This window comes from Phacochoerus africanus, chromosome 6, assembly GCF_016906955.1.
Source record: "Phacochoerus africanus isolate WHEZ1 chromosome 6, ROS_Pafr_v1, whole genome shotgun sequence".
In the NCBI taxonomy this organism is placed as follows: domain Eukaryota; kingdom Metazoa; phylum Chordata; class Mammalia; order Artiodactyla; family Suidae; genus Phacochoerus; species Phacochoerus africanus.
The window spans coordinates 127,968,610-127,994,019 of record NC_062549.1 but is presented as its reverse complement, the minus strand read 5'-3'; the positions used below and the strand labels follow the sequence as shown (position 1 = coordinate 127,994,019).

The 25,410-nt window shown below is 38.0% G+C and overlaps 1 protein-coding gene across 5 annotated transcripts in view; it reads left to right on the top strand.

Moving 5' to 3' along the window:
- The window catches only part of PKN2 (protein kinase N2), a 131,735-nt gene that overhangs the window by 59,621 nt on the left and 46,704 nt on the right, over positions 1-25,410 (top strand). For all 5 annotated transcript variants that reach the window (XR_007135624.1, XM_047785378.1, XM_047785379.1 and 2 more), the window contains 4 exons: positions 11,768-11,922; positions 19,952-20,069; positions 20,421-20,566; positions 20,653-20,866. Coding sequence is in view for 4 of the 5 variants with exons in the window: in XM_047785378.1 (XP_047641334.1) it covers positions 11,768-11,922; positions 19,952-20,069; positions 20,421-20,566; positions 20,653-20,866 (633 nt within the window). In the remaining variant the exon portion in view is untranslated. The remainder of the gene's footprint in view (positions 1-11,767; positions 11,923-19,951; positions 20,070-20,420; positions 20,567-20,652; positions 20,867-25,410) is intronic.

Sequence of the window (25,410 nt, the reverse complement as noted above, 5' to 3'; positions counted from 1 at the left end):
GTGGGCAAGTTTTATTTGTTACTCTTGGTAATTTTTGATAGTCTCTTATTTTAGTCATTCTTTTGAAACTTTTTTCTATTTAATTTTACATATTAAATGTACTTTTTCACATTTTGTGTTGTATAATGACAGCAAATGAATTCTTTGCTGTGCTTGTAGTTTTCTCTCACTCGTGATGCATTTTTTTCTTTTTTTTCTGCCTGAGCTTTGGGATTTCTCATTACGTGTGCATTTTCACTAGAACTTTATCTGTGGGAGTTACTTTTAGTCTGGATTTAAAGTGCCTTCTTTCAAAGAGGGTTTGTTTTTGTTTGTATATGATGCCTGAAAACAGTATCGACCTGGGGCCAATTAAAATAAAATTTAAACATAGTTTTGGGGGACCACACAGATCATATGATTTCCTGCCTCAATCTTGTATGAAAGCAATAGGAATTTTAAAAGAATATCCATTTCCCTTCCCCCAGTCACCCCCAGAACCAAAAGCAAGTCAACAGATAATTCAGCCACTGTGAATGAAAACTTTTGAGCGTCTTGCCTTTAATCATGTTTTTCCTCATCTGATGGCCTGCTTTTTAGGAGTTTTTAGACCTTTTCTTGGGCTCTTATTAAAATCCAAGCTTTATTTCACCAGGTGGATGAGAGCCTAACAGTCTCTTGTTCAGAAAAGCAAAAGCCTTCCCAGAAGCACAAAGATACAGATGTCTGCATCTATCTGCCCTGGGGTTGGGTCTCACGCAGCGTATGCACTCATCACTTCCTCCCGCTCCCGGACTGTGCCTGGTCTGAGAAACGTTGTTTTTTTTTTTTTCCTCTTAACCTGCCTCTTACTTTAGGTGGGAGAGAAGGAGATTGAGCTTCAGGAATTAAGTTAGTCAAGCTACAGTAGCAGGTACTTAAAGATAACAAATATTCTCCAATGCTGTAATTCATTCAAGGTGTCTTCTAGACCTTTGAGTTTTATAGGTAATGGTTATTTCTTCTTGAATTATTTTGTGAAATTGTTAGGATGTTTTCCATTTTATATAATTTTCAAAGTTATTGACATAATTTATAATATTTTTGTATTATCTATTCAAAATCTGTATGTATCTGTGGTAACATTCCCTCTTTCATTCCTAGTATTGGTACATTCTCCATTTCTCTTAACCACTTTTCCAAGACGTCATATTATTAGTCTTCCCTCATCACAAAAATATAATTTAGCTTTACTGATCCTTTTTATTTTTGTGTATTTGTTTCTATTTTGGTAATCCCTGTCCCAATATTTATTACTTTTTCCTATTTTTGAAGTTATTAAGCCTTTTTTTTTTTTGTCTTTTTGCCTTTTTTAGGGCCGCTCCCCATGGCATATGGAGGAGGTTCCCAGGCTAGGGGTCGAATCGGAGCTGTAGCCGCCGGCCTGCGCCAGTGCCACAACAACATGGGATCCGAACCATGTCTGAACTACACCACAGCTCATGGCAACTCCGGATCCTTAACCTACTGAGCAAGGCCAGGGATTGAACCTGCAACCTCATGGTTCCTAGTTGGATTCATTAACCACTGAGCCACAGTGGGAACTCCTAGGCTTTTTTAAAACTAAGACAGATGCTTAGCACTTTAAATGTATTCTTTTTTTCCAGTGTATGCATTCAAGGGTTATGAATGTCCTCTAGGTATTGCTTTAGCTGCATCACAAACGGTTTGATAAGTAAAATTTTTGAGATTATTTTTATAAAAATAATTGACACATAACATCATATAAGTTTAAGGGTGCATCTTGTTGGTTTGAGACATTTTATATTGCAGCATGGTTATCACCGTAGCATTGGCTGATACCTCTGTCACATGGCTGTCATTTCTATTTTGTGGTGGGAACACTTATGATCTGGTCTCTTAACTTAGCACCTTCAAAGTTTACAGTATTTTTTCCATAATTACTATGCTGTACATTAGATCTCCAGGACTCACTTATCTACTAGTTCCAAGTGTATTGTTTTATATTTCTGGTTGAAGTTGATCAGGTGTCTTGAAATCTGTGGATTGATGTCTTTCATAAATTCTGAAAATTTTGTCTTCTGTCTCTTAACGTCTCCTTTTCTGATGTTTTCTCCTTCTGCTCTTTCTAAACTTAATTGTTTTTCAGTCTTCATCTGCTGGGTTTTTTATATCTAATCTGCTGTTAAACTCATCCATTAAAATAGTTAAGAAAAAGTTCCAGCCATCAAGGTACATATTATTAGAGGGAAAACAGATACATAAAATTGATCATTATAATAGTGTATATTACAGATTTCAACAGAGGGAGAATATGCTTTGAAGACATGTTGGAAAGGATGCCTTACCAGATTGTGGGATGTCTAGAGAAGGTTTCCTGGAGAAGGTAATGCCTGAGTTAACAGTAGTATGTAAGAAGGCAGGTACATTGTGTTTTTCAGAGATAGAAAGATTAAAAAACTTTTTTAACATAACTTAAAATTTGAGAGAAAAATAATAATGGGAAGTTAGCTTAGAGCTAGTCGGCATAAGGTCTCTAATGACTAGTTATGAAGGCAGGGTTTTTTTGGGACCTCTTTGATCTAATATGTAAATATTATATTAAAGCATTTTTATTGAATTTGTATGACATGAATTTTATGTTGTACGGTAATGGTTAGAAGTTTGGAAGCATGAGCAGTTCTTGTAATGCCGCCCTTACCCTACCCGCTGCCCAAAGCTGATTTGGTAATAATAGCAATAGATGCTGCAAATAGAGATTTGTCATTAGTCTTTTTTATTTATTTATTTATTTATTTATTTTGTCTTTTTGCCTTTTCTAGGGCTGCTCCCGCGGCATATGGGGGTTCCCAGGCTAGGGGTTGAATCGGAGCTGTAGCCACCGGCCTACGCCAGAGCCACAGCAATGGGGGATCGAAGCCATGTCTGCGACCTACACCACACACAGCTCATGGCAACGCTGGATCCTTAACCCACTGAGCAAGGCCAGGGATCGAACCCGCAACCTCATGGTTCCTAGTCGGATTTGTTAACCACTGCACCATGACGGGAACTCCCGATTTGTCATTAGTCGTAAGCGTGGGATATAGTTTTTTGTTTTTAGTTTTTTAGTAGCAAATTATGTGTTTTAGAGTAGATGTATCATTTGCTTTTATAATTTAAAGGTGGTTCTCAATGTGGAAGAATAATTTCATCTTACACAGTTTTTTAATTGCCTTTTTTTTTTAACATGAAAAGAATATTAAAGGGGATTTCTGGTTACCCCTGTTTTGAAATATATTTTACTTTGAAGAAAAGTGTTTAATAAATACACTGGCAACCATGCTTTATAAAGTACTGTAACTTACCATACCCTATAAGAAATAAAACCGATGCGGGTTCGATCCCTGCCCTTGCTCAGTGGGTTAAGGATCCGGCGTTGCCATGAGCTGTGGTGTAGGTTGCAGACGCGGCTCAGATTCCGCATTGCTGTGGCTCTGGCGTAGGCCGGTGGCTATAGCTCCGATTCGACCCCTAGCCTGGGAACCTCCATATGCCGCGGGAGCGGCCCAAGAAATAGCAAAAAAAAGAAAGAAAACCGAGAACTGGGCAGATTCTTAGAAAGGTACAATCTCCCAAGTCTGAACCAGGAAGAAATAGAAAAATCAATAGACCAATTACCAGTACTGAAATTGAACCAGTAATTAAAATACCTCCAGCAAACAAAAGTTCACAACCAGATGGGCTCACAAGTGAATTCTCCTGACCATTTAGAGAAGAGTTAACACCTATCCTTCTGAAGCTATTCCCAGAAATTGCAGAGGAAAGAACACGTCCAAACTCACAGAAAAAGAAAAACATCTCCCAAAGCAATAGAAATTAGAGCAAAAATAAACCCATGGGACCTAATCAAACTGACAAGCTTTTGCACAGCAAAGGAAACCAAAAAGAAAACAAAAAGACAACTTTCAGAATGGGAGAAAATAGTTTCAAATGATGCAATGGACAAGGGCTTAATCTCTAGAATATATAAACAACTTATACAACCCAACAGCAAAAAAGCCAATCAATCAATGGAAAAATGGGCAAAAGACCTGAATAGACATTTCTCCAAAGAAGATATACAGATGGCCAGCAAACACATGAAAAAATGCTCAACATCACTGATTATAAGAGAAATGCAAATCAAAACTACCATGAGATACCACCTCACACCAGTCAGAATGGCCATCATTCATAAGTCCACAAATAACAAGTGCTGGAGGGGCTGTGGAGAAAAGGGAACCCTCCTGCACTGTTGGTGGGAATGTAAACTGGTACAGCCACTATGGAGAACAGTTTGGAGATACCTTAGAAATCTACACATAGAACTTCCATATGACCCCGCAGTCCCACTCTTGGGCATCTATCTGGACAAAACTCTACTTAAAAGAGACACATGCACCCGCATGTTCATTGCAGCACTATTCACAATAGCCAGGACATGGAAACAACCCAAATGTCCATCAACAGACGATTGGATTCGGAAGAAGTGGTATATATACACAATGGAATACTACTCAGCCATAAAAAAGAATGACATAATGCCATTTGCAGCAACATGGATGGAACTAGAGAATCTCATACTGAGTGAAATGAGCCAGAAAGACAAAGACAAATACCATACGATATCACTTATAACTGGAATCTAATATCCAGCACAAATGAACATCTCCTCAGAAAAGAAAATCATGGACTTGGAGAAGAGACTTGTGGCTGCCTGATGGGAGGGGGAGGGAGGGGGAGGGATTGGGAGCTTGGGCTTATCAGACACAACTTAGAATAGATTTACAAGGAGATCCTGCTGAATAGCATTGAGAACTTTGTCTAGATACTCATGTTGCAACAGAACAAAGGGTGGGGGGGGAAATGTAATTGTAATGTATACATGTAAGGATAACTTGATCCCCTTACTGTACAGTGGGAAAATTAAAAAAAAAAAAAAAGAAAGAAAAAAAGAAAAACACAGGCCAGTTTCACTAATGAACAGTAGATGAAAAATCCTCAACAACATACTAGCAAACCAAATCCAATAATACATTAAAAAAATCATACACCTTGGAGCTCCAGTCGTGGCTTAGCAGTTAATGAACCCACCTAATATCCATGAGAATGTGGGTTTGATCGCCCAGTGGGTTAAGGATCTGGCGTTGCTGTGAGCTGTGGTGTAGGTCGCAGACACGGCTCGGATCCCATGTTGTAGCTGTAGCTCCTAGCTCCAATTCGATCCCTAGCCTGGGAACTTCCATATGCCATGGATGCAGCCCTAAAAAAAAAAAAAAAAAAAGAATCATACACCGTGATCAAATGGAATTTTTCCCACTTTTTTCAATATCTGTAAATCAATCAGTATGATGCATCACATTAATAAAAAAATAATAAAATGATTATCTCAATAGATGTAGGAAAAAGCTTTTGATAAAGGTCATCATCCATTTATGATTAAAACTCTCCAGAAAATGAGTGTAGATCAAATATACCTCAATATAATAAAGGCCATACATGACAAACCCATAACCTGTCACCTTACTCAGTGATGAAAAGCTGAAAGTGTTTCCTCTAAGATCAGAAACAAGACAAGGATGCCACCTCTTGCCACTTTTGTTCAACATAGTTTTGGAAATCCTAACCACAGCAATCAGGAAAAAAAGAAAAGGAATCTTAATTGAAAAAGAAGTGAAACTGCCACTGACATGCTACTATACGTAGAAAATCTTAATGACGCCATCAGGGAGTTCCCGTCACGGCTCAGTGGTTAACGAATCCAACTAGGAACCATGAGGTTGTGGGTTCCATCCCTGGCCTCCCTCACTGGGTTAAGGATCCAGCTTTGCCTTGAGCTGTGGTGTAGATCACAGATGTGGTTTGGATCCCGCGTTGCTGTGGCTCTGGCACAGGCTGGCGGCTACAGCTCCGATTCGACCCCTAGCCTGGGAACCTCCATATGCCGCAAGGAGCGGCCCTAGAAAAGGCAAAAAGACAAAAAAAAAAAAAGACACCATCAGAAAACTACCAGAACACATCAATGAATTTGATAAAGTTGCAAAATACAAAATTAATATATAGAAATTTGTTGTATTTCTTTCTTTTTGTCTTTTTGGGGCCACACCCGTGGCATATAGAGGTTCCCAGGCTAGGAGTCCAATCTGAGCTGTAGCCGTGACCTACACCACAGCTCATGGCAACACCATATCCTTAACCGACTGAGCAAGACCAGGGATCAAATCCATGTCCTCATAGATAATAGTTAGGTTCATTAACCAATGAGCCATGAAGGGAACTCCAGAAATCTGTTGCATTTCTATACACTAAATCAAATATTGGAAAGAGAAATTAAGGAAATAATCCCATTTACCACTGCATGAAAAAGATTAAAATACCTAGGAACAAACCTGCCTACAGAGGCAAAAAATCTATCCTCCAAGATGCTGATGAAAGAAATTGAAGACGACACAAACAGATGGAAAGATGTACCATGTTCTTGGATTGGAAGAATCAATATTGTTAAAATGACCATACTACCCAAGGCAATCTATAGATTCAGTGCAATTCCCATCAAAATACCAATGACATTTTCCACAGAGCTGGAACAGATAATTTAAAGTTTTACGTGGAAGCACAAAAGACCCAAATAGCCAAAGCAATCTTGAGACAGCAATGCTGGAGGGATCAAGCTACCTGACTTCAGAATGCTACAAAGCATCCAAACAGTATGGTAGTGGTACCAAAACAGACACATAGATCAAAGGAACATGAGAGAAGCCCAGAAATAAACCCACACACTATGGTCAGTTAATCTGTGACAAAGGGTGCAAGATTATAATTGGAGGAAAGACAGTTCGTTCAGTAAGTGGTGGACAGCTACTTGTAAATGAATGAAATTAGAACATTCTCTAACAGACCATCTATAAAAATATACTCAAAATGGATTAAAGACTTAAATGTAAGACCATAAACCTTAAAACTCCTAGAGGAAAACATAGGCAGAACACACTTTGAAGAAATAAATCAAAGCAGTATATTTTTTCAGACCACCCTGCAGCCTCCAGAATCCTTAATTGCTAGCAATATATATATATAGATTCCTCTCCTAATGTAAAGGAAATAAAAGCAAAAATGAATAGGAAAAAATTAAAATCAAAAAATAAATAAATAGGACATAATTAAAAGGTTTTGCACTGCAAAAGAAACAATTGATGAAACAGAAAGAACCTACTGAGGGGAGAAAATATTTGTAAATGCAAGGGATTAATATCCAACATATGTAAACAGCTCATACAACTCAACGTTAAAAAAATTTTTTAAAACAGTCAAAAGAACTCAATAGATATTTTATCAAAGAGGAAATGTAGATGACCAGTAGACACATGCAAAGATGCTTCATATACATCAAAACCACAGCGAGATATCACACCTCAGAATGATGTCATCAGAAAGTCTACAAATAACAAATGTTGATAAAAGGGAGCCCTCATATACTGTTAGTGGGAGTGTAAACTGATGCAGCCATTGTGGAAATAACAGTATATGGATGTTTCTTAAAAACTAAAAGAACTATGACCCAGTAATTCCACTCTTGGATATATATATCAAAAAATCCCCACCAATTGAAAAAGATGCCTGCACTCCAGTGTTCGTAGCAGCATTCTCTGTAGTTGCCAAGACACAGAAGCAACTTTTGCCCATCCACAGATGAATGGGTAAGGAAGCTATGGTAATTCGTATCCAATGGAATACTACTCAGCCATAAAATGGATGAAAGTTTTGCCATAAGCAGCAACATAAATGGACTTGGAGAGCATTATGCTAAGTGAAATACGTCAGAGAAAGATAAATACTAAAAGCAATAAATAATATTGCTTATATGTGGAATCTTAAAAATACAAAAAACTAGTAAATATAACAAAAGAAGCAGACTCACAGAACAAACTAGAGGTTCTCTCTAGTGGGATGGGGGGAGGGGCAACCTAGATGTTGGGATGTGGAAGCTGTACACTCTTGGGCGTGCTCTAGACTTACATCCTTACCACGCAGCACAGGGAATGTAGCCAATATTTTGTAATAGCTGTAAAGGAAACGTAACCTTTTAAAAATTATATAAAAATACATATATTTTAAAAAAGACAAAACTAGAGAAAAGTAAAGTAGCAGACTAAAAGGGATAATAGGTGACCTCTAAGGAAGACAGCAAAGTGTTTCTCTGATTTCTAAATAAGTAAAAAGTGGGCTTTTAAAACAAGACATATCTAAAGTTAAATGTCTAGTTTGGCATATTTTTGTGATTTTTGCAAATTACTTAACTTCCCCAAGTTTGCTTTTTTAAATTTGTTAAATGAGATTATGTTACAAACCTTTGTGAGTTGAAGATTAGATAGTAGAAATAACAGCTGCTTAACAGAGTTCTGATGTGTAATTTTATTGAGCCCTACACTTTGGCATAAACACTATACAGGCTTTATCGTCACAGTAATCCCCAAATTTGTGGTTAGATAACTTCAACACAGAGATATTAAGTACTTGATCAAAACCACATCAAAACCACACACCAGTAAGTAACAGTCACAGGATATTAACCCAGGTATTCTGACCTCAAGAGCCCAGACTCTTAATCATTATTTCTTATGTTCTTAAAATTCTAATTAAAACCGAGGACATACTTTTCCATGAAAAGTGTTAGATATTACAATATTACAGTATTATTGTAGTATTATAAATATAATTCTGTCATAGACTGATAGAATCAATGGCTATTTCAGTGTCTTAGAAAACCTGCTTTGATGTGCAAGAATTTCTAATACGGTGTCTTTAACGGATTGTAATCTAGTGTCTATGTCAACGCCTCCAGAGAGCAGGCATTTTATTACATTTTAAGGCAAACCAGTTTACTGTTAGATAACTCAAATATAAGGAATTCCTCTTTATCCTATGATGAAAATTTTGATCTCACCTTTACCCCGTGGCTCTAATTCTCTTCCCTGTGAGAAGATAGTAAATGGACGACTTCTTTCGCAGGCAGTTGTTTAAATGTTTAGGCAAGAATCTTTTCTTTTTCGCATCCTAGGCTCAACACCATCAAGTATTTTGCAGACAACACATTTCCATACTTTCTCAACTGAAGGCCTGCTTTGAATGCATTCCAGTTCTCTTTTAAAATGTGCTTGCTATAAATTAACTTTATATATCACATTTTGTGTGATTTCATTTTCCTCCAAGAATGTTGTGTCATTTGTTTAAAAAAAAAAAAAAAATCAGGAAGCGGGGGGTGGAAAACCAAGCTGCTCACAGGTCTGAGTACACGTTTTAGTCTCTGCTGTAATGTGCAGTCCACCTGTGGGCTCAACGGAGACCTTGACACTTGTGCCGTGACCACTGCTAGTTAATGTTTATTGAATATTTACTGTGCAGCGTGCCCTTTCTAAGCTTTTTACTCATATTTAATCACAATAATCCAGTGGGGTAGATGCTACTTCCTCTATTTATCAACCGAGGGGAATGCAGCACTGAGCTGCTGAGTAATTCATCCCGTGTCACATGGTTGGTACTGGTTAAGTGCAGAAACTGAGATGCAAACCCAGGCACGACCACTGTAGTGTCTGTGTGTGTGTGTGTAAGTATCTGTATGTCCTAGCTTAGGCTGCTTTAACAAAACACCATAGGCTGGCTGGCCCAAACAACAGAGATTTATTTCTCCTAGTTCTGGAGGCCGCAAACTCTGTGCCGCGTGGTCACAGTCCTGGTGATTTGCCCTCCTGCTGGCTCGCAGACAGCGGCTTCTCACCACGGCCTCGCCCTGCAACCTAATTACCTTCCAAAGGCCTCACGTCCAAGTACCCACACATTAGAGCTTCATCGTGAGAATTTTTGGGGGGCAGATATTCTCTCCAGAGCAATGCATTAAGTAGTTCTTTTGTGTGCGTGATTGAAAATGTATCTCCCATTTATATCAGTTTTCTATAAGAATATGTCACTTTTACAACAATCAGCCTTTCTAGAAGCTCATTTGTAATTTGAGGAATTTGTTACAACAGAAACCTGTTTTGAACTTGAATCCTAGTTAATAGCTGTGTAGCTTTACCTATTTCCTGATGCGTGAAAGTAGGTAATATCTGTCTCAAAGGTTATTTTAAGAATTAATATGTGTGCATACACATATTTGCGTGTGTGTAGTTATACCGCTATATATGTGAAGGTACACGCACATGCACAGTCTAGTGTAGCTGTTTACAAGGCCTGTAAATGGCACAGAGGCAGCATGGCACAGCCATTATTAAGCTAGACTTTGCAACAGAACTGACTTAGCAGCTGTATGACCTTGGGCAAGCTTCTTAGCCTCCCTGTACCCTAATTTTCTCTTCTGCAATAAGGCGTGATAGTCATGTCGTGAGATTAATGAGTCAATAAAGCACTTAGATCAGGACTTACACCTTGTAAAGTGTATGTGAATATGATAAGATGGTATTATTTTATGCAAGTGTCTCGCATAGCAACTGTATGTCTAAGTTAATTAACAAATTACATTTAAGTGTTTTTGAACTAGTGATTTTTTAAAAGAAGTATAAAACCAAATATAAAACATATTAATTAAAATTGGTTAGTCATTTCATTTTTTTATTGCAGATGAGAGAAGGGGACCCTGAAGCACAAAAGTTAAGTGCCTTGCAATTTAGGCAATTTTCTGGTAATTTCCAAGTTACTTATAACTAATTCAGCTCTAGTACCCTAATCTTCCTTTTTTTTTTTTTTTTAATAAGTAAGGGACCTGGTGTGGATAAAACATAAAATAATGAATTTGAATATGAAGAACTTTAGATAGATGGTAGAATTATTAGAAGTATTTCAACAATAATAATAGATTGTTGAAATGATTAAATGTTTTATTGGAGCTTTTTGTTTTTGTTTTTGTTTTTTCCCAAAATAGAAGCACCACAGTATGTTTTATGAGAAGCAGTGGACTTGAATTTTTAGCCTTCCTACACCCCCTGTCATCATAGTAGAAAATAAATTGTTAAGGCTTTTATGCATACATTTAGGTTACTATGAATTAATGCTGGCATTGTATTTGAAGTACCCTTTGTCCTATTTACAGAGAATTACTTTAGTAGAATTTGTGTAATGTTAGAGTATGCTTTCTTCTCTAACACATCAGCTAATAGGTAGGGAATTTAGTTTAATTGTTGAATAGACTAGTCAAGTTGATTTGATTTAATTTTAAAGTAATTAGTGTTAGAAAAATTTGGGGCAGTGATCTAACTCAGTTTCGTCTTTTATTTTTTATTTATTTTTTTGCCTTTTGGGGCTGTACGTGTGGCATATGGAGGTTCCCAGGCTAGGCATCAAATCAGAGCCACAGCTGCTGGCCTACACCACAGCCACAGCAGCTCGGGATCCAATCCGTGTCTGCGACCTACACCACAGCTCATGGCAACACTGGATCCTTAACCCACTGAGCGAGGCAGGGATTGAACCCGCAACCTCATGGATATTAGTCGGATTCGTTTCCACTGCGCCACAACGGGAACTCCCCAACTCAGTTTTAGACTCAGTGTCGTCACTTTTAAGGCGTCTCTATCAGGTGGTCCTGCAGTTCTCCTTGCACATTTTCGTGTCTTGAGTTCTCGTGTTACCTGTACGCATAAGGTGATTCCATTTAAGTGACTTCAAGTTTGTCTCAAACCTTATAATTCTTTATTTTTTTTGAAAATATCAGCTGCCAATCTTAAGCAGCAGTTAGTCTTAGTAAATAATTTTTAATCTGCCGTTTCATTTACAGATTGTCCAAGGACTCCAGATACTCCCAGTAGTGACCCCCGTTGTTCCACCAGCAACAATAGACTGATGGCCTTACAAAAACAACTGGATATAGAACTTAAAGTAAAGCAGGGTGCGGAGAACATGATACAGATGTATTCAAATGGATCTTCTAAAGTAAGTACAATAAATCAGTGTCGGTGTGTAGAGTCAGTCGCCATTCCCCGCAGATTCCGCGTTTGTAAGTTAGCCTGCCTGCTGGTGTTGATTTGAAACGCAGCATGGTGCTCAATGGCACTGTCGCAGCCATTCGTGGACAGTGCGCAGCTGGGTGAAAAATCTGAGTCATCTGATGCGGGTGTTCAAGCCGAGGAGGAAGAGGACCGTCTTCGGGTGTCCTCTCTTCCACTGTGAACAAGTACCCTTTTCACGGCCTGTTTATTAGGACTGCGTTTTTTGTGTTTTTGTGTTTTTTGGTGATTTTGCTGTTTAAGCACTGTATTGTGATTTCTGAGGCCATTCTAGCCTCCAGATTTCTAAGTATTGGTAATAACACAAGTTGAAAATAAAAGATTTCTAAAGTAAATTTTAAAAATTGCTTATTTCTACCAAGACCACTCAATGAAAAAATTGATGGGTAAAATTGTCTGAGCTCTCCATGTTTGTAACTTTTCTATACATCTAGAATTATTCCAAAATAACAAACTTGTTTTAAAACATGTGGGCTCTGATGAGTTTTCCATCACCACATGCAGGTCTTTAAGAAAGGACGAATGAGAAGAGATGCAGTTCTATCACTGGTGACTGTTGGGATGATATCTTTGGTTCCTGGGGGATCGCATGTGGGCGTGTAACTTCTAATTGAAAATCATTGTTATGGGAGCAGTTGTTACTCATGGGGCAGTATCCTTGTCCTGAGGTATAACATGGGAGAGAAAAGGTTAGGAATGACTAAACTCGAGTCAGATAAGGTTCTTGCCATACTAAGGTTCAGTAGTTTTATAATTTCTAAAAGTCTTGGAGAGGTGGATTTATTATAAAAATCTACCTTCTACTTTCAATCGCTTATCTTAAAGATTTTTGTCTCTGCAGATCAGTTTCTTCCGTGTAATAATAGACATTTCCTAAATGATTTCAGAATAAAAGATTTTTTTTTTTTAGTCTAGGAAGAATTTGGAATGGGATGGAGGGAAGGGAACAGTGGGAATCCTTGGAGCCAGGTATCCTGCCTACTCACCCAAATGAAATTGGTGAAGATGCTGCAAAGAGAGAAATACGTATATGTTATAAATAATATGCTTAAGCTTAGTTATAAAAACTAGTTGGATTGTATGCCATATTTCAAAAGAATTTCTAAACTATTTCTAGAGACATGTATTTGTTCCTGCTTGATATATTATATACATGACATGATCCTTGATGGTATTCTGCCTCCCTCACTTTGAACATTTATTCTGGCATGGTAGAGGTGGGTTTTGGTTTTTATTGTTTGTTTTTTTAGGGCTGCACTTGCAGCAAATAGAAGTTCCCAGGCTAGGGGATGAATCAGAGCTACAGCTGCCGGCCTACATCACAGCCACAGCAACATGGGATCCGAGCTGTGTCTGCAACCTACACCACAGCTCATGGCAATGCTGGATCCTTGACCCACTGAGCAGGGCCAAGGGTTGGACCCACATCCACGTGGATCCTAGTCGGGTTTGTTTCTGCTGCGCCTCATTGGGGACTCCTCATTGGGGTTTTTTTACTTGTTTAATTTTTATCAAATGTTATTCTGGAGTTTTTTCTTTTTCTAAGGCAGATGCTGTGTTCTTGGAATCGTGAATGCATCACATTATGCCAAGTGTTTTAAAATTGAAACACCCTCTAGAGCAAGGTTTTTAACTTAGGATTGATGGATTAGATTGAGAGGTTCGTGAACCCTTTGAAGTTACAGGAAAAATGAATGTGCATATTAATAGATAGATAAATAAGAGGGCCTTAAGTTTTACCATATTCTTAAACTGGTCTCTAACCAGTCTCCCTCCCCAAATTTAACAGGTTTATGGATGTATTAAAAGTACCTTAGAATAACCACAGGTCCAAAATGAACAGGGCTGTAAGGAGCCTGCTAAAACAAATAGATGATTTCCAGTAGCCTTTTATTTTAAATTTGGAGATTCATTAATTTGAGAAGGGTCAAGTGGAGGTCCAAGCATATTACCAGACACATAGTCTCTCATCTTTAAACCTTTCAAAGGGACAAAGTGTATTTTTAGGAGACGAAGGAAAATTGTAAATTGAAGTTGGGGGGATATTTATTTATTAAGGACTTAACAGTTTGATAACTATTATGCTGGGTTCTGAAGTATGAATATAATAAAGATGGTGCCTCATATGTAGTAGGTACTCAGATAACATCCTGCTTTCAAGAAACCCACTGTCTAAAAAGCAGATCTCACATGTAAATAATAAAAATATATAATATTGATGTGTGCAAGTTACTTTAGAAGCACAGTGGAGAAGAATCACTTAACTGCCAGAAGAAATAATTGAAGTCTTAATGTAAGATCTGAAGGATGATTTGGAGTTTAAGAAGGAATTACTGGAGTTCCCGTCATAGCTCAGTAGTTAACGAATCCAACTAGGAACCATGAGGTTGCGTGTTTGATCCCTGGCCTTGCTCAGTGGGTTGAGGATCTGGCGTTGCCATGAGCCGTGGTGTAGGTCACCAATGTGGCTTGGATCCCGCGTTGCTGTGCCTCTGGTGTAGGCCGGCAGCTACAGCTCTGATTAGACCCCTAGCCTGGGAACCTCCATATGCTGCAGGTGCAGCCCTAGAAAAGACAAAAAAAAAAAAAGGAGGAATTCCTTTGTAGAGTTGGTGATGTGGGTAAACCCAGAGATGCCGGGTAAGGAACTGTGGAATGGAGAGGCTTGCTCTAAGGCATGGAAGTGCCTGCCTGTGGCTACAGCAGACGCTTTCGCTGCGTTTGGTATCTGGCATACCTGAGGGTAGGCAGGTAGGATGCACTTCTGATAATAACCATTGAGATATAAGCCCAGATACCGTATAAGCTATATGGCTTTGCTGAAAGACTTTTAGCAGAGAAAATACATGATCAGGTTGAAGTTTAGAAAGTTCACATCCATTTTCCTCAGACTCGAAGAATTAGTGAGAGAGGGTCAAGTCTACAGGAGCAGGCTTCAGTAGGCTTTTGTAGTGGTCCAGGGTAAACGCGCTTCATGCCTCTTGTAACAGCAATGAAAGCAAAGAAGACAGAATCAGGCAGTTTTGGTAGAATAAATATGTGGTATGAGGAAGAAGAAAGAATCAAAGATGATTCTTGGATTGGTTATGTGCACAGACTGATGAATGGTGGTATCCTTAACAACGATAGGGAATTCATGAGGAGCAGATTTAGGGATAGGCATGATTAATGCAGCTTGGCAGTCCAGTCCTCTTCAGAGCTCTGGTTATTGGATTCTGTGTGATAAGATTACTACCCGAGAACGTGTCCTTTCAAAATGCACATCAGATATTTTCACACTCTTGTTCAAAATCCTCCAGTGACTTCCTAACAACTTTAGAACAAAATCCAGAGTTTTTAACTGCGATTGTGCACATTCACACATGATTTACCGCCCACCCCCCCCATCTTATTTTCTAAAACTCTCTGATTATACTCTAGCTTTATTGGCTTCTTTATCCAACAGACAGAGCAAGCCCACTTTTACCTCAGGAGCTTTGCATTCACTGTCTCTGCCTGGATAGATCTTCTCCCAAGCACTTGGATGGCTTTCTCACTTCATTACAGAATCTGCTCAGAAAACTACCACTTCACCAAGCCCTTCGTTATCATCCTGTGTAAAATAATCCTGTTCACTGCATTACCACTCCCTGAAGTAATAATTTACACAATTGCTTATTTTCAACATTAGAATGTAAATCTCGTGGCTCTTAAGTACCTTTGGTTTTCAGAGTAATCTCTGAGGGTTTGATAAGACATATTCAAGATATGATTCCTGTTCATGGATTCAGATGACAAACCAAGCTACTTATTAATATCCAGGGTTCTTTTTAACCTCCAGCACTTTTTTTTTCTTTTTAAAAATGTTTCTAAGACTTTTCTTTCCCTCATTTGAAAGTACCTGTCTATCCAGGCCTCCTTTTCCTTTATCTTCCAAACTTGACACATTCCAATCTTATTTATATTAACAGCTCACAAAACCTTTTCTGGATCCCTCAGCTGAAATTGATGATCATCTTGCTTTGAGTTTTCCTTTGACTACTTTTAAATTCTGGTACATACAATAATTATCTGTATTCTTCCAAGTCTCAGTTTTATAGCGCAGCATTCTACCTGATTAACTTTTGTGTTTACTAGATGTGACAACATTTAACTCATGCAAAGTAATCCATAAATACGCAGTGGAAAAATAAAGGTAATGATTGGCTTGTTTGGTTATTTACTTAATTATATTTTTGGCCACACCCTGGCATGCAGAAGTTCCTGGGCCAGGGATCGACCCCACATTAAAGCAGCAACCAGGGAGTTCCCGTCGTGGCGCAGTGGTTAACGAATCCGACTAGGAACCATGAGGTTGCGGGTTCGGTCCCTGCCCTTGCTCAGTGGGTTAACGATCCGGCGTTGCCGTGAGCTGTGGTGTAGGTTGCAGACGCGGCTCGGATCCCGTGTTGCTGTGGCTCTGGCGTAGGCCGGTGGCTACAGCTCCGATTGGACCCCTAGCCTGGGAACCTCCATATGCCGTGGGAGCGGCCCAAGAAATAACTAAAAAAAAACAATAAGTAAATAAATAAATAAATAAAGCAGCAACCAGAGCCATAACAGTGACAGTGCCGGATCTTCAACCCGTTGAACCACATGGGAACTCCAGTTTATTCATTTCCGCAAGCTGTCTGTAGAGTGTAGTTTACCTGTTCCACTATTGCACTATGACTTGTAAAATAAAAAGTTATTTTTATAACATAAAATTAATTTGAAAATATTAAATGTATTATTTATTTATTTATTTATTTTGTTTCTGTCTTTTTGCCTTTTCCAGGGCCGCACCCGCGGCATATGGAGGTTCCCAGGCTAGGGGTCTAATCAGAGCTAGAGCTGCCAAGCCTATGCCACAGCCACAGCAACGCAGGATCCGAGCCGCATCTGCAACCTACACCACAGCTCACATCAACACCAGATCCATAATCCACTGAGCAAGGCCAGGGATCGAACCCACAACCTCATGGTTCTTAGTCGGATTCGTTAACCACTGAGCCACGATGGGAACTCTTTTATTTTTATTTATAATTGTAAAATACTGTACATGTGAAATATAACCATTTGTAGAATGTAGAATGCTAATTACTATTAATAGCTAATTAGTTTGTTAAGGTGAATCATATAAAATTGCTGTTTTTTTAATTCAAAATCAGTCACATATTGGCATATTCATCTGATTCAACCTATATGTGTAAAAATCCTCTCAAAGTCAGAGCATAAGGAGTTCCCGTCTTGGCACAGTGGTTAACGAATCCGACTAGGAACCATGAGGTTGCAGGTTTGATCCCTGGCCTCGCTCAGTGGGTTAAAGATCCGGCATTGCCGTGAGCTGTGGTGTATGTTGCAGACGCGGTTCGGATCCCGTGTTGCTGTGGCTCTGGCGCAGGCCGGTGGCTACAGCTCCGATTCCACCCCTAGTCTGGGAACTCCACATGCCACAAGAGCCGCCCAATAAATGGCAAAAAGACAAAAAAAAAAAAAAAAAGTTGGAGCATAAAAGCAAGTATTTCTCTACTATATAAACCATTTCATATATTTGGGTCTACCTTTTCTCTTGCCTTGAACATATGAGGTTCTCAGTAAGAAATATGTTGAATGCCTGAATGCATAAAACTGACAATAAAAGTTCATCGAATGGTGGAAGGCATAAGATTGACATGTGGTAACTGTAAATTACCGTTGATAGGTCACATCCAATGTCAGTTTTAAAAGCCTTTATCATGCTTAAACATCTGTGCAGATCTTCCAGAAATCTGTGTGGGAAAAAAAAAATCACTTTTTAAAATGAAATGCAAATGCGTTTCTTTGCATGTTGAATTGAAATAGTTAAGAAAGATATTTCTAAAGTTAAATGACAGAATTATTGTCTTTTCACACAGTAACAAAATAGGAAGTAGCTTAATTGAAAAGCATAGTATTATATAAATACTTAATATTTATACTTTTATATTAAAACTTCATTAAAGTAAGAATCATTATTTTTATTCCTCTAAAAGAATATTTAATGCCAGTCATGTACTAGGTGTATAATTTTAGTTTAATGCTTACAAAAGGTCTGTATTTTAGAGTGGTATCCTGTTTATATAATTTCTTCAAGAAACCTATTTGTCCTATTAAATTAGGAGTTCTGAAACACTGTTTTTTTTTTTCCTCTTACTCTGATCTGGTCTCAAAGAAACAGAAAATTTATTTCAGATCTTCACTTTGTCTGATGTTCCTAATATTGGATAGCAGGAAGAATTAAGAAGTGTTTTCATTTTAAATTTGTAAAGTAAATAGGTCTGTTCATAAAAGTGCATATAATGAGTCATAGACAAACACCAAATTCAAGCTTGAATCGGTAAAGCATAATTTAAAAAAAGTATTGTGTGTGTATGTACACACTTCATATTGTAAATGGATATTTAAAGGACTTAGTAAACTAAGCCCAACTCCTTAATGTGAGATCTAAATATTTTACTTAATAAAGAATGAAATCTGACCAAAGTTCTTCCTTAAATGACTGACCTTGGGAGGATGAGAGAAAAGAAAAATTCATAAATTTGCTAACTGCCTTTTTCTCCACTATATAGTAACCTAGTTTGGTGTTTATCATGATATATTTCCGCTCACATTTTTTTCCTTGCTATGTTGTCTCTCCCATCACACATATCTTCATCCTCCCCTTTCTTCAATGTCATGGTATGTTGTGTGTGCGTTTGACTTGTCGAAATGATGCTGCACCTCTGATGCTTGTCTTGGTTCTAGTTTTGAGTCTCCTGGAAAAGATAGATTTGACTGTATGCTATTTTATTTCCAAATTAATACTGACTGCCTCAGTGAAAACAGTAGAGGTGCTTAAATAATATGCAAAAAAATGGTCTTTCTTGTAAATAAGTGCTTCCTAACTTGATGCTTAGTTTTCCTTATTATTTCCTTTTTTGTGGATTGACGCCTTTGACAACTAAAGTAGAAGATTACATTAACTTCTGTTACTTGTTTCATGAAACTTTTGAAGAATTCCTGTAGTAGTTTTCTGTGGCTGCTATAATAAATTTTCATAAATTTAGTGGCTTAAAACAACACAAATTTATTATGTTATAGTTTATTTACTTTTTGGCTACAGCTGCGGCATGTGGAAGTTCCTGGGCCAGGGATCAAACCTGAGCCACCACAGTGACAATGCCAAGTCCTTAACTGCTAAGCCTACAGTTTTATAATTGAGAAGCCTGAAATGGATTTCACATTTTGGAGGATGTAGGAGAAAATTCGTTTCCTTGTTCTTTGCAGCTTCTAGAGCCTGCCCGTGTTTCTTGCTTATGGCCCTCTTCCTCTGTCTTTGAAGCCAAAAACAGTGGCTCCAGTTCTTCTCATGTGACCTCTTCTGTCTTCCTTTTCTACATTTAAGGACCCTTGCGATTATAGCCTTTGGCCCACCTGGAAAGTCCAGGATAATCTCTGTATTTTAAGGTGATTAACACCCTTAATTCCATCTGCTGTCTTAATTCTCCTTTGACATGTAAGGTAACGTATTCGCAAGGTTTTAGAGATGAGGATATGGACATCTTTGGATGAGGTGTTATTTTGCCCACCACAATTTCTGAAACATGAAGTGTCTTGTGATTCAGTGTTACAGAAGCTAAACTGGGAAGTAGGACAGTAACATTGTTTCATTTAATTTAGGACCTTTCCTGACATCTCAAGACTTGAGGGAAGTTTATTCACTGTAATTTACTCCCTAACTTTTCAACTGATGGAGTTATTTTTCTTAGTTATCACCATGTTATCAGTTTGATGGCTTTTTAAAATAAATGTATCTGTAAGTATATATATTATAGTGCTTACAATATTCTTTTGGCCCTGTTTTTCACTTGCTGATATCATTTGGTCTTATTTAGAAGTTGTAAAAATGTTTTCTTTGTCTGTTTATCTGCTTACCTTTTCAAACTTATTTTTAATAGGATCGGAAACTCCATGGCACAGCTCAGCAACTGCTCCAAGACAGCAAGACAAAAATAGAAGTGATACGAATGCAGATTCTTCAGGCAGTCCAGACCAATGAATTGGCTTTTGATAATGGTGATGGAACAGAGATAAATTGTCATTCTTATTATTAGGGGTATATATGGTACTAAATAAACTTTATATAGGAAAGAAGCAGTGGTTCAAAATTAAGGAGGGGGAAGCATTATGTTGTGTGTGTGTGTGTGTGTTTTTTAAATCTTGAGTTCTTATCTATGAGTTTCAGTAGCTAAAATGAGAGGTTCTGTGTTTTAACATTGTGTCTACTGAGAATTACTTCAGTGTTTATGACTTTCAGGGACTAACTGTTAATGTTACAAGTTTTCATTTCTTTTTCTTGAATTTTAATCACTACATATTAGAAAGTTGATGGTTCAATTAAGTTTTGTTTTTTTTGTCTCCCTCTAGCCAAACCTGTCATAAGTCCTCTTGAACTTCGAATGGAAGAATTAAGGCATCATTTTAGGATAGAGTTTGCAGTAGCAGAAGGTGCAAAGAATGTAATGAAATTACTTGGCTCAGGAAAAGTGACAGACAGAAAAGCACTTTCAGAAGTAATTTTAAATAAAAATTTTAACTTACTACATTATTCAAAGTATGTGACTGTTTCAGTGACAACATTGTCTCTTTCCTGTTTAAGGCTCAAGCAAGATTTAATGAATCCAGTCAGAAGTTGGACCTTTTAAAGTACTCATTAGAGCAAAGGTTAAATGAGCTTCCCAAGAATCACCCTAAAAGCAGTGTTATTATTGAGGAGCTCTCCCTCGTTGCGTCGCCAACTCTTAGTCCACGGCAGAGTGTGATATCTGCACAGAACCAGTACAGTACGCTCTCCAAACCAGCAGCACTAACAGGTGCGTAGCACATGTCCTCCTGAGGTTTTTTTTTTTGTTTTTTGTTTTTTCCTTTGGTGGATTTTTTATCTGTATTTGCTTCTGGTTTAATCAATGAATAAAAGTATATGTGCACAGATTTTTTAAGTATTGTGGTAAGATGTACATAGCAAAACTTATTATTTTAGCCATTTTAAAACATGCACTTGAGAGGCGTTTAGTATATCCGCACTGCTGTGTAACTGTCACCACTCGTAGTTCCGGGGTGTTTCACCACCCCTGAAGGAGCCCAGTACCCGTGAAGCTGTCACTCCCCACGCTGCTTTTCCCTCAGTCCCTGGTAATCGTGCTTGGCTTCCAATCTCCCTATAGATTTGTCTATTATAGGTGTTTCCTATGAATGAAATTATGTATTTTGTGGCGTTCTATGTCTGGCTTCTTTCATTTTGTGTGCTGTTTTCAAGGTTCATTCTTAATGTAACACGTATCAATACTTGATTCCTTTATTTGGCTAAATAATATTCTGTTGTGTGGGTATGTATCAGATTTTATTTACCTGTTCATCAGTTGATGGACATTTGGGTTGTTTCCACCTTTGGACTGTTGTGCATAGTGTTTCTGTGAATATTTGTGTGCCGGTTTTTGTTTGAACACCTGTTTTCAACTATTCTGTGAATATACCTAGATGTATAATTACTAGGTCCTGTGGTAATTTTATCTTTATATTTTTGAGGGACCAACCATCAGACTTTTTTCCAGTGGCCGTATCATTTTACATTCTAACAGCAAAGCATGACAGTTCCAATTTCTACACATCTTCACTAATGCTTGTTACTTTGCTTTTTTAAAAAAATTGTTATTGCCATCCTAGTAGATTTTTTTTTTTGTCTTTTTAGGGCCGCCCTTCTGTCATATGGAGGTTCCCAGGCTAGGGGTCGAATTGGAGCTACAGCTGCTGGCCTACACCACAGCCACAGCAATGCCACATCCGAGCTGTGTCTTCGACCTACACCACAGGTCACGGGGATGCTGGATCCTTAACACAAGGCCAGGGATCGAATCTGCATCCTCATGGATGCTGGTCAGATTTCGTTTCCACTGAGCCATGACGGAAGCTCCCATAGTAGGTCCATTATTTAAAGTGAGGGAGTAAAGTCTCCAGCTGTTCTTATAGACTTGCCTATTTCTCCTTTCAATTACATGGATTTTTGCTTCATAACTTTTTGGGCTCTGTTGTCAAGTGCATATATGTTTATGTTTTTATAGCTTCTAAATGGATTGACGCTTTTATAAAAATATAATATTTATTTGTTGTAACAATTTTGGATTTAAAGTATTTTGTCTGAGGAGTTCCCATTGTAGCTCATGGGAATGAATCTGACTAGTATCCATGAGGATGCAGGTTCAATCCCTGGCCTTGCTCAATGGGTTAAGGATCCAGTGTTGCTGTGAGCTGTGGTGTAGATTGCAGACAGGGCTTGGATCTGGCGTTGCTGTGGCTTTGGTGTAGGCCAGCAGCTGTGGCTCCAGTTCGACCCCTAGGCTGGGAAGCTCTATATGCCATGGGTGGCCCTAAAAAGGCAAAATAAATAAATCAAATAAGTATCTTGTCTGATATTAATCTGGCCATCCTGACTGTCTTTTGGTTATTTTTTGCAATGAATATCTTTTGCTGTTCTTTTGCTTTCAATTGATTTGTGTCTTTGGGTCTAAAATGAGTCTATTTTTAGGCAGCATATAATTGGATAATGGTTTTGGTTATTTATTCTTTTAATCCATTCTGCCGCTACCTCTTTTCAACTTTTAACAGTTTAGTCCATATATGTTTAAGGTAACTACTGACAAGATGCACTGCAGTTCTGTTGCTGACTCCCCAGTTAAGTCACATTTCATAGGGTAATGGCATAGTCCCCCACAAGATTGCCCTCATTTCAGACATAAGCTGCAAGCTTGGGGGTTCCCACTACAGCCTCAGACTCAGTGTTCCATAGAACAACTCACAGAACTCAGGAAAGCTCTAAATTTACAATTTCAGTGTCACTGTAAAAGTTACAAATTCGGACCAGTCAGAAGAGACACGTGAGGAAAGATCTGGCAGGATACCACATGTAAAGTTTCCTTGTTCTCAGCATGCATCATCCTCTCAGTACGGCAGTTTCCGTCCCCAGCCAGGAATCTCACTTTAGCTGTGAGTAGTCATTTTTTCTCTTGTGGCTTTATTCCATAGGAGCGATTGAATGAAACACCGGCCATTCAATTGAAATCACTCTCCAGTCTGCCAACCCCTTTCTGAACGACAGGAGGTCAGGCTCATGTGTGGCTCAAAGCGCTAGTTTTCTAACCATGCAGTTGGTCTTTGTGGTGTAGCCAGTCCCAGTCCTGGAACTGTAGGGGCCTCACACGGGTCACTTTGTTAACACAGTTCACAGCGGTCTGAGGAGTCGGCCATGATACTGCTCTTTCTGGGGAAATTGCACAGGTTTAGAAGCTCTCTCCTAGGAACTAGGAGAGAAACACCAGCCAAATTCATTATTATTACAATTAAAAGGCTTACTTCTAAGTAAGTAAGCTATTTTGCTATTTAGTACGCCATTGCTAAAATAGCATTTTGCTATTTGTTTTCTGTAAATTTTAATCTTTTTTCTCCTGAATTCTTTTGCTTTCTTTTGTGTTTGGTTGAATTTTTCTAGTTTACCTTTTTGAGTCTCTCTTTGTTTCTTTTTCTGTATATTTTTTAATTGCTTTCTTAGTGGTTACCCTGGTGATTAGTTAACATCCTAAATTTAAAACATTCTTGCTTAAACTGATACCAGCTTATCTTCAATAGCCTGCAAAAAACTGCTCCTATACAGCTATACCTCCTAATATATACATATTTTATAGTTAACCTGCTTTTATTTATATTTTCTTATTTTTCACAGCCCCTATACTTTTTTTTTAAATTGGTCTTACCCGTAGCATATGGAAGTACCTGGGCCAGGGATTGTATCCAAGTTGCAGTTTTAATCAATGCCAGCTCCTTTAACGCACTGCACCAGGCTGGGGATTAAACCTGTTCCTCCACAGCGACCAGAGCCACTGCAGTTGGAGTCTTAACCCACACTGCACCACGTCAGGAAGTCCCCCATCTTTATATTTTTGTTGACATGGATTATGTCTTCAAACATTGTGCGCCCATTAGCAGATTGTATTATATATTAGATTATAATTACTGTTTTGTGTTTATCTTTTAAATCATAAAGGAAAGAAAGAGTTACAAACCAAAGATACAGCAATACTGGCTTTTTTATTTACCTGTGTAGTTTTACTAGTGTTCTTTTTTCTATGATTTCAAGTTACTGTGGTGTCCTTTCATTTCAAAGTGGATGACTTATTTTTAGCATTTCTTCTAGGATAAACTCCCTTAACTTTTGTTGATCTAGGAATCTCATTTTCTTCATTTTTGTCCAATTATTGCTGCCTAAAAGAGACTTAATTTCTTCATTTTTGAAGGACTTTTTTTTTTGCATATATAGAATTCCTGGTTGACAAGCTTTTTTCTTTCATCATTTAAAAAATATCATCCCAGTCCCTTCTGGCCGTTATGCTTTCTGAGGAAAAATCAACTTTTAATCTTACCGAGGATCTTTTGTAAGTATTAAGTTGCTTCTCTTTTGCACTTTGAAGATTCCCCTTTTTGGTTTTTCACAATTTGATTATAATGCATCCCAGAAGAGTAATCTCTTTTGAATTTATTCTACTTGGATTCTTTGAGCTCTACATATGTAGATTCATGTAGTTCATCAAATTTGGGAAGTTTTCTGCCATTATTCCTTCATAGATTGCTTCTGCCATGTTCCCTCTTCTCCCCTTCTGAGACTCCCATAATGTGTATATGTGTATTCTTTATGGCGTCCCTGAAGTTGCTTAGTGTCTCTCTCCCTGAAGACAAACATTAATTGATGTACAGAGGCACAGAGGCAAAGATGCAAACACTAAAACAAGCTTGAGCTTTCATGAGCATCACACATTACAAAGGGGAGTCTTACCACCAGCAAGCTCCCATAAGCCTCTTCACAAAGCATGAATCGTATTTCTCTGGTTTCAACTGCCAAGATCTCTTCAAAAACCTGGCTTTCTTAATTTAACATTATGAAACCAAATGTCAAAATGGTTGGGCCAGTTGCAAACCATCTTTAATTCTGTCAAGTTTTACCTACCTTTTTTTCCTCTGTTTTGTCTCATTTTTAATTAGTAGCAGACAACATTTGGTTTTATGTCTTACCCAACAGCTGACCCTTTTATCATTATAAAATTCCCTTTTATCTCTGAGAATAAACTTACAATTTACTTTGTCTGACTAGAAGAGCCATACTATCTTTCTTATGCCTAAGGTAACCTAATAAATTTGTCCTTTTGTTTTCAACCTGTTTGTCCTTACAGTTCTATTTTGCATGAAATAGTTTGTTACCATATAGGTGTCTCTTTCCTTTTGATCTAACCTGAAAATCTATTTGAAGCTGTTGGTCTTAAATGTTTTACTAGCTCAATTTATATACATAAACTGCACATATTTGATGTGTACA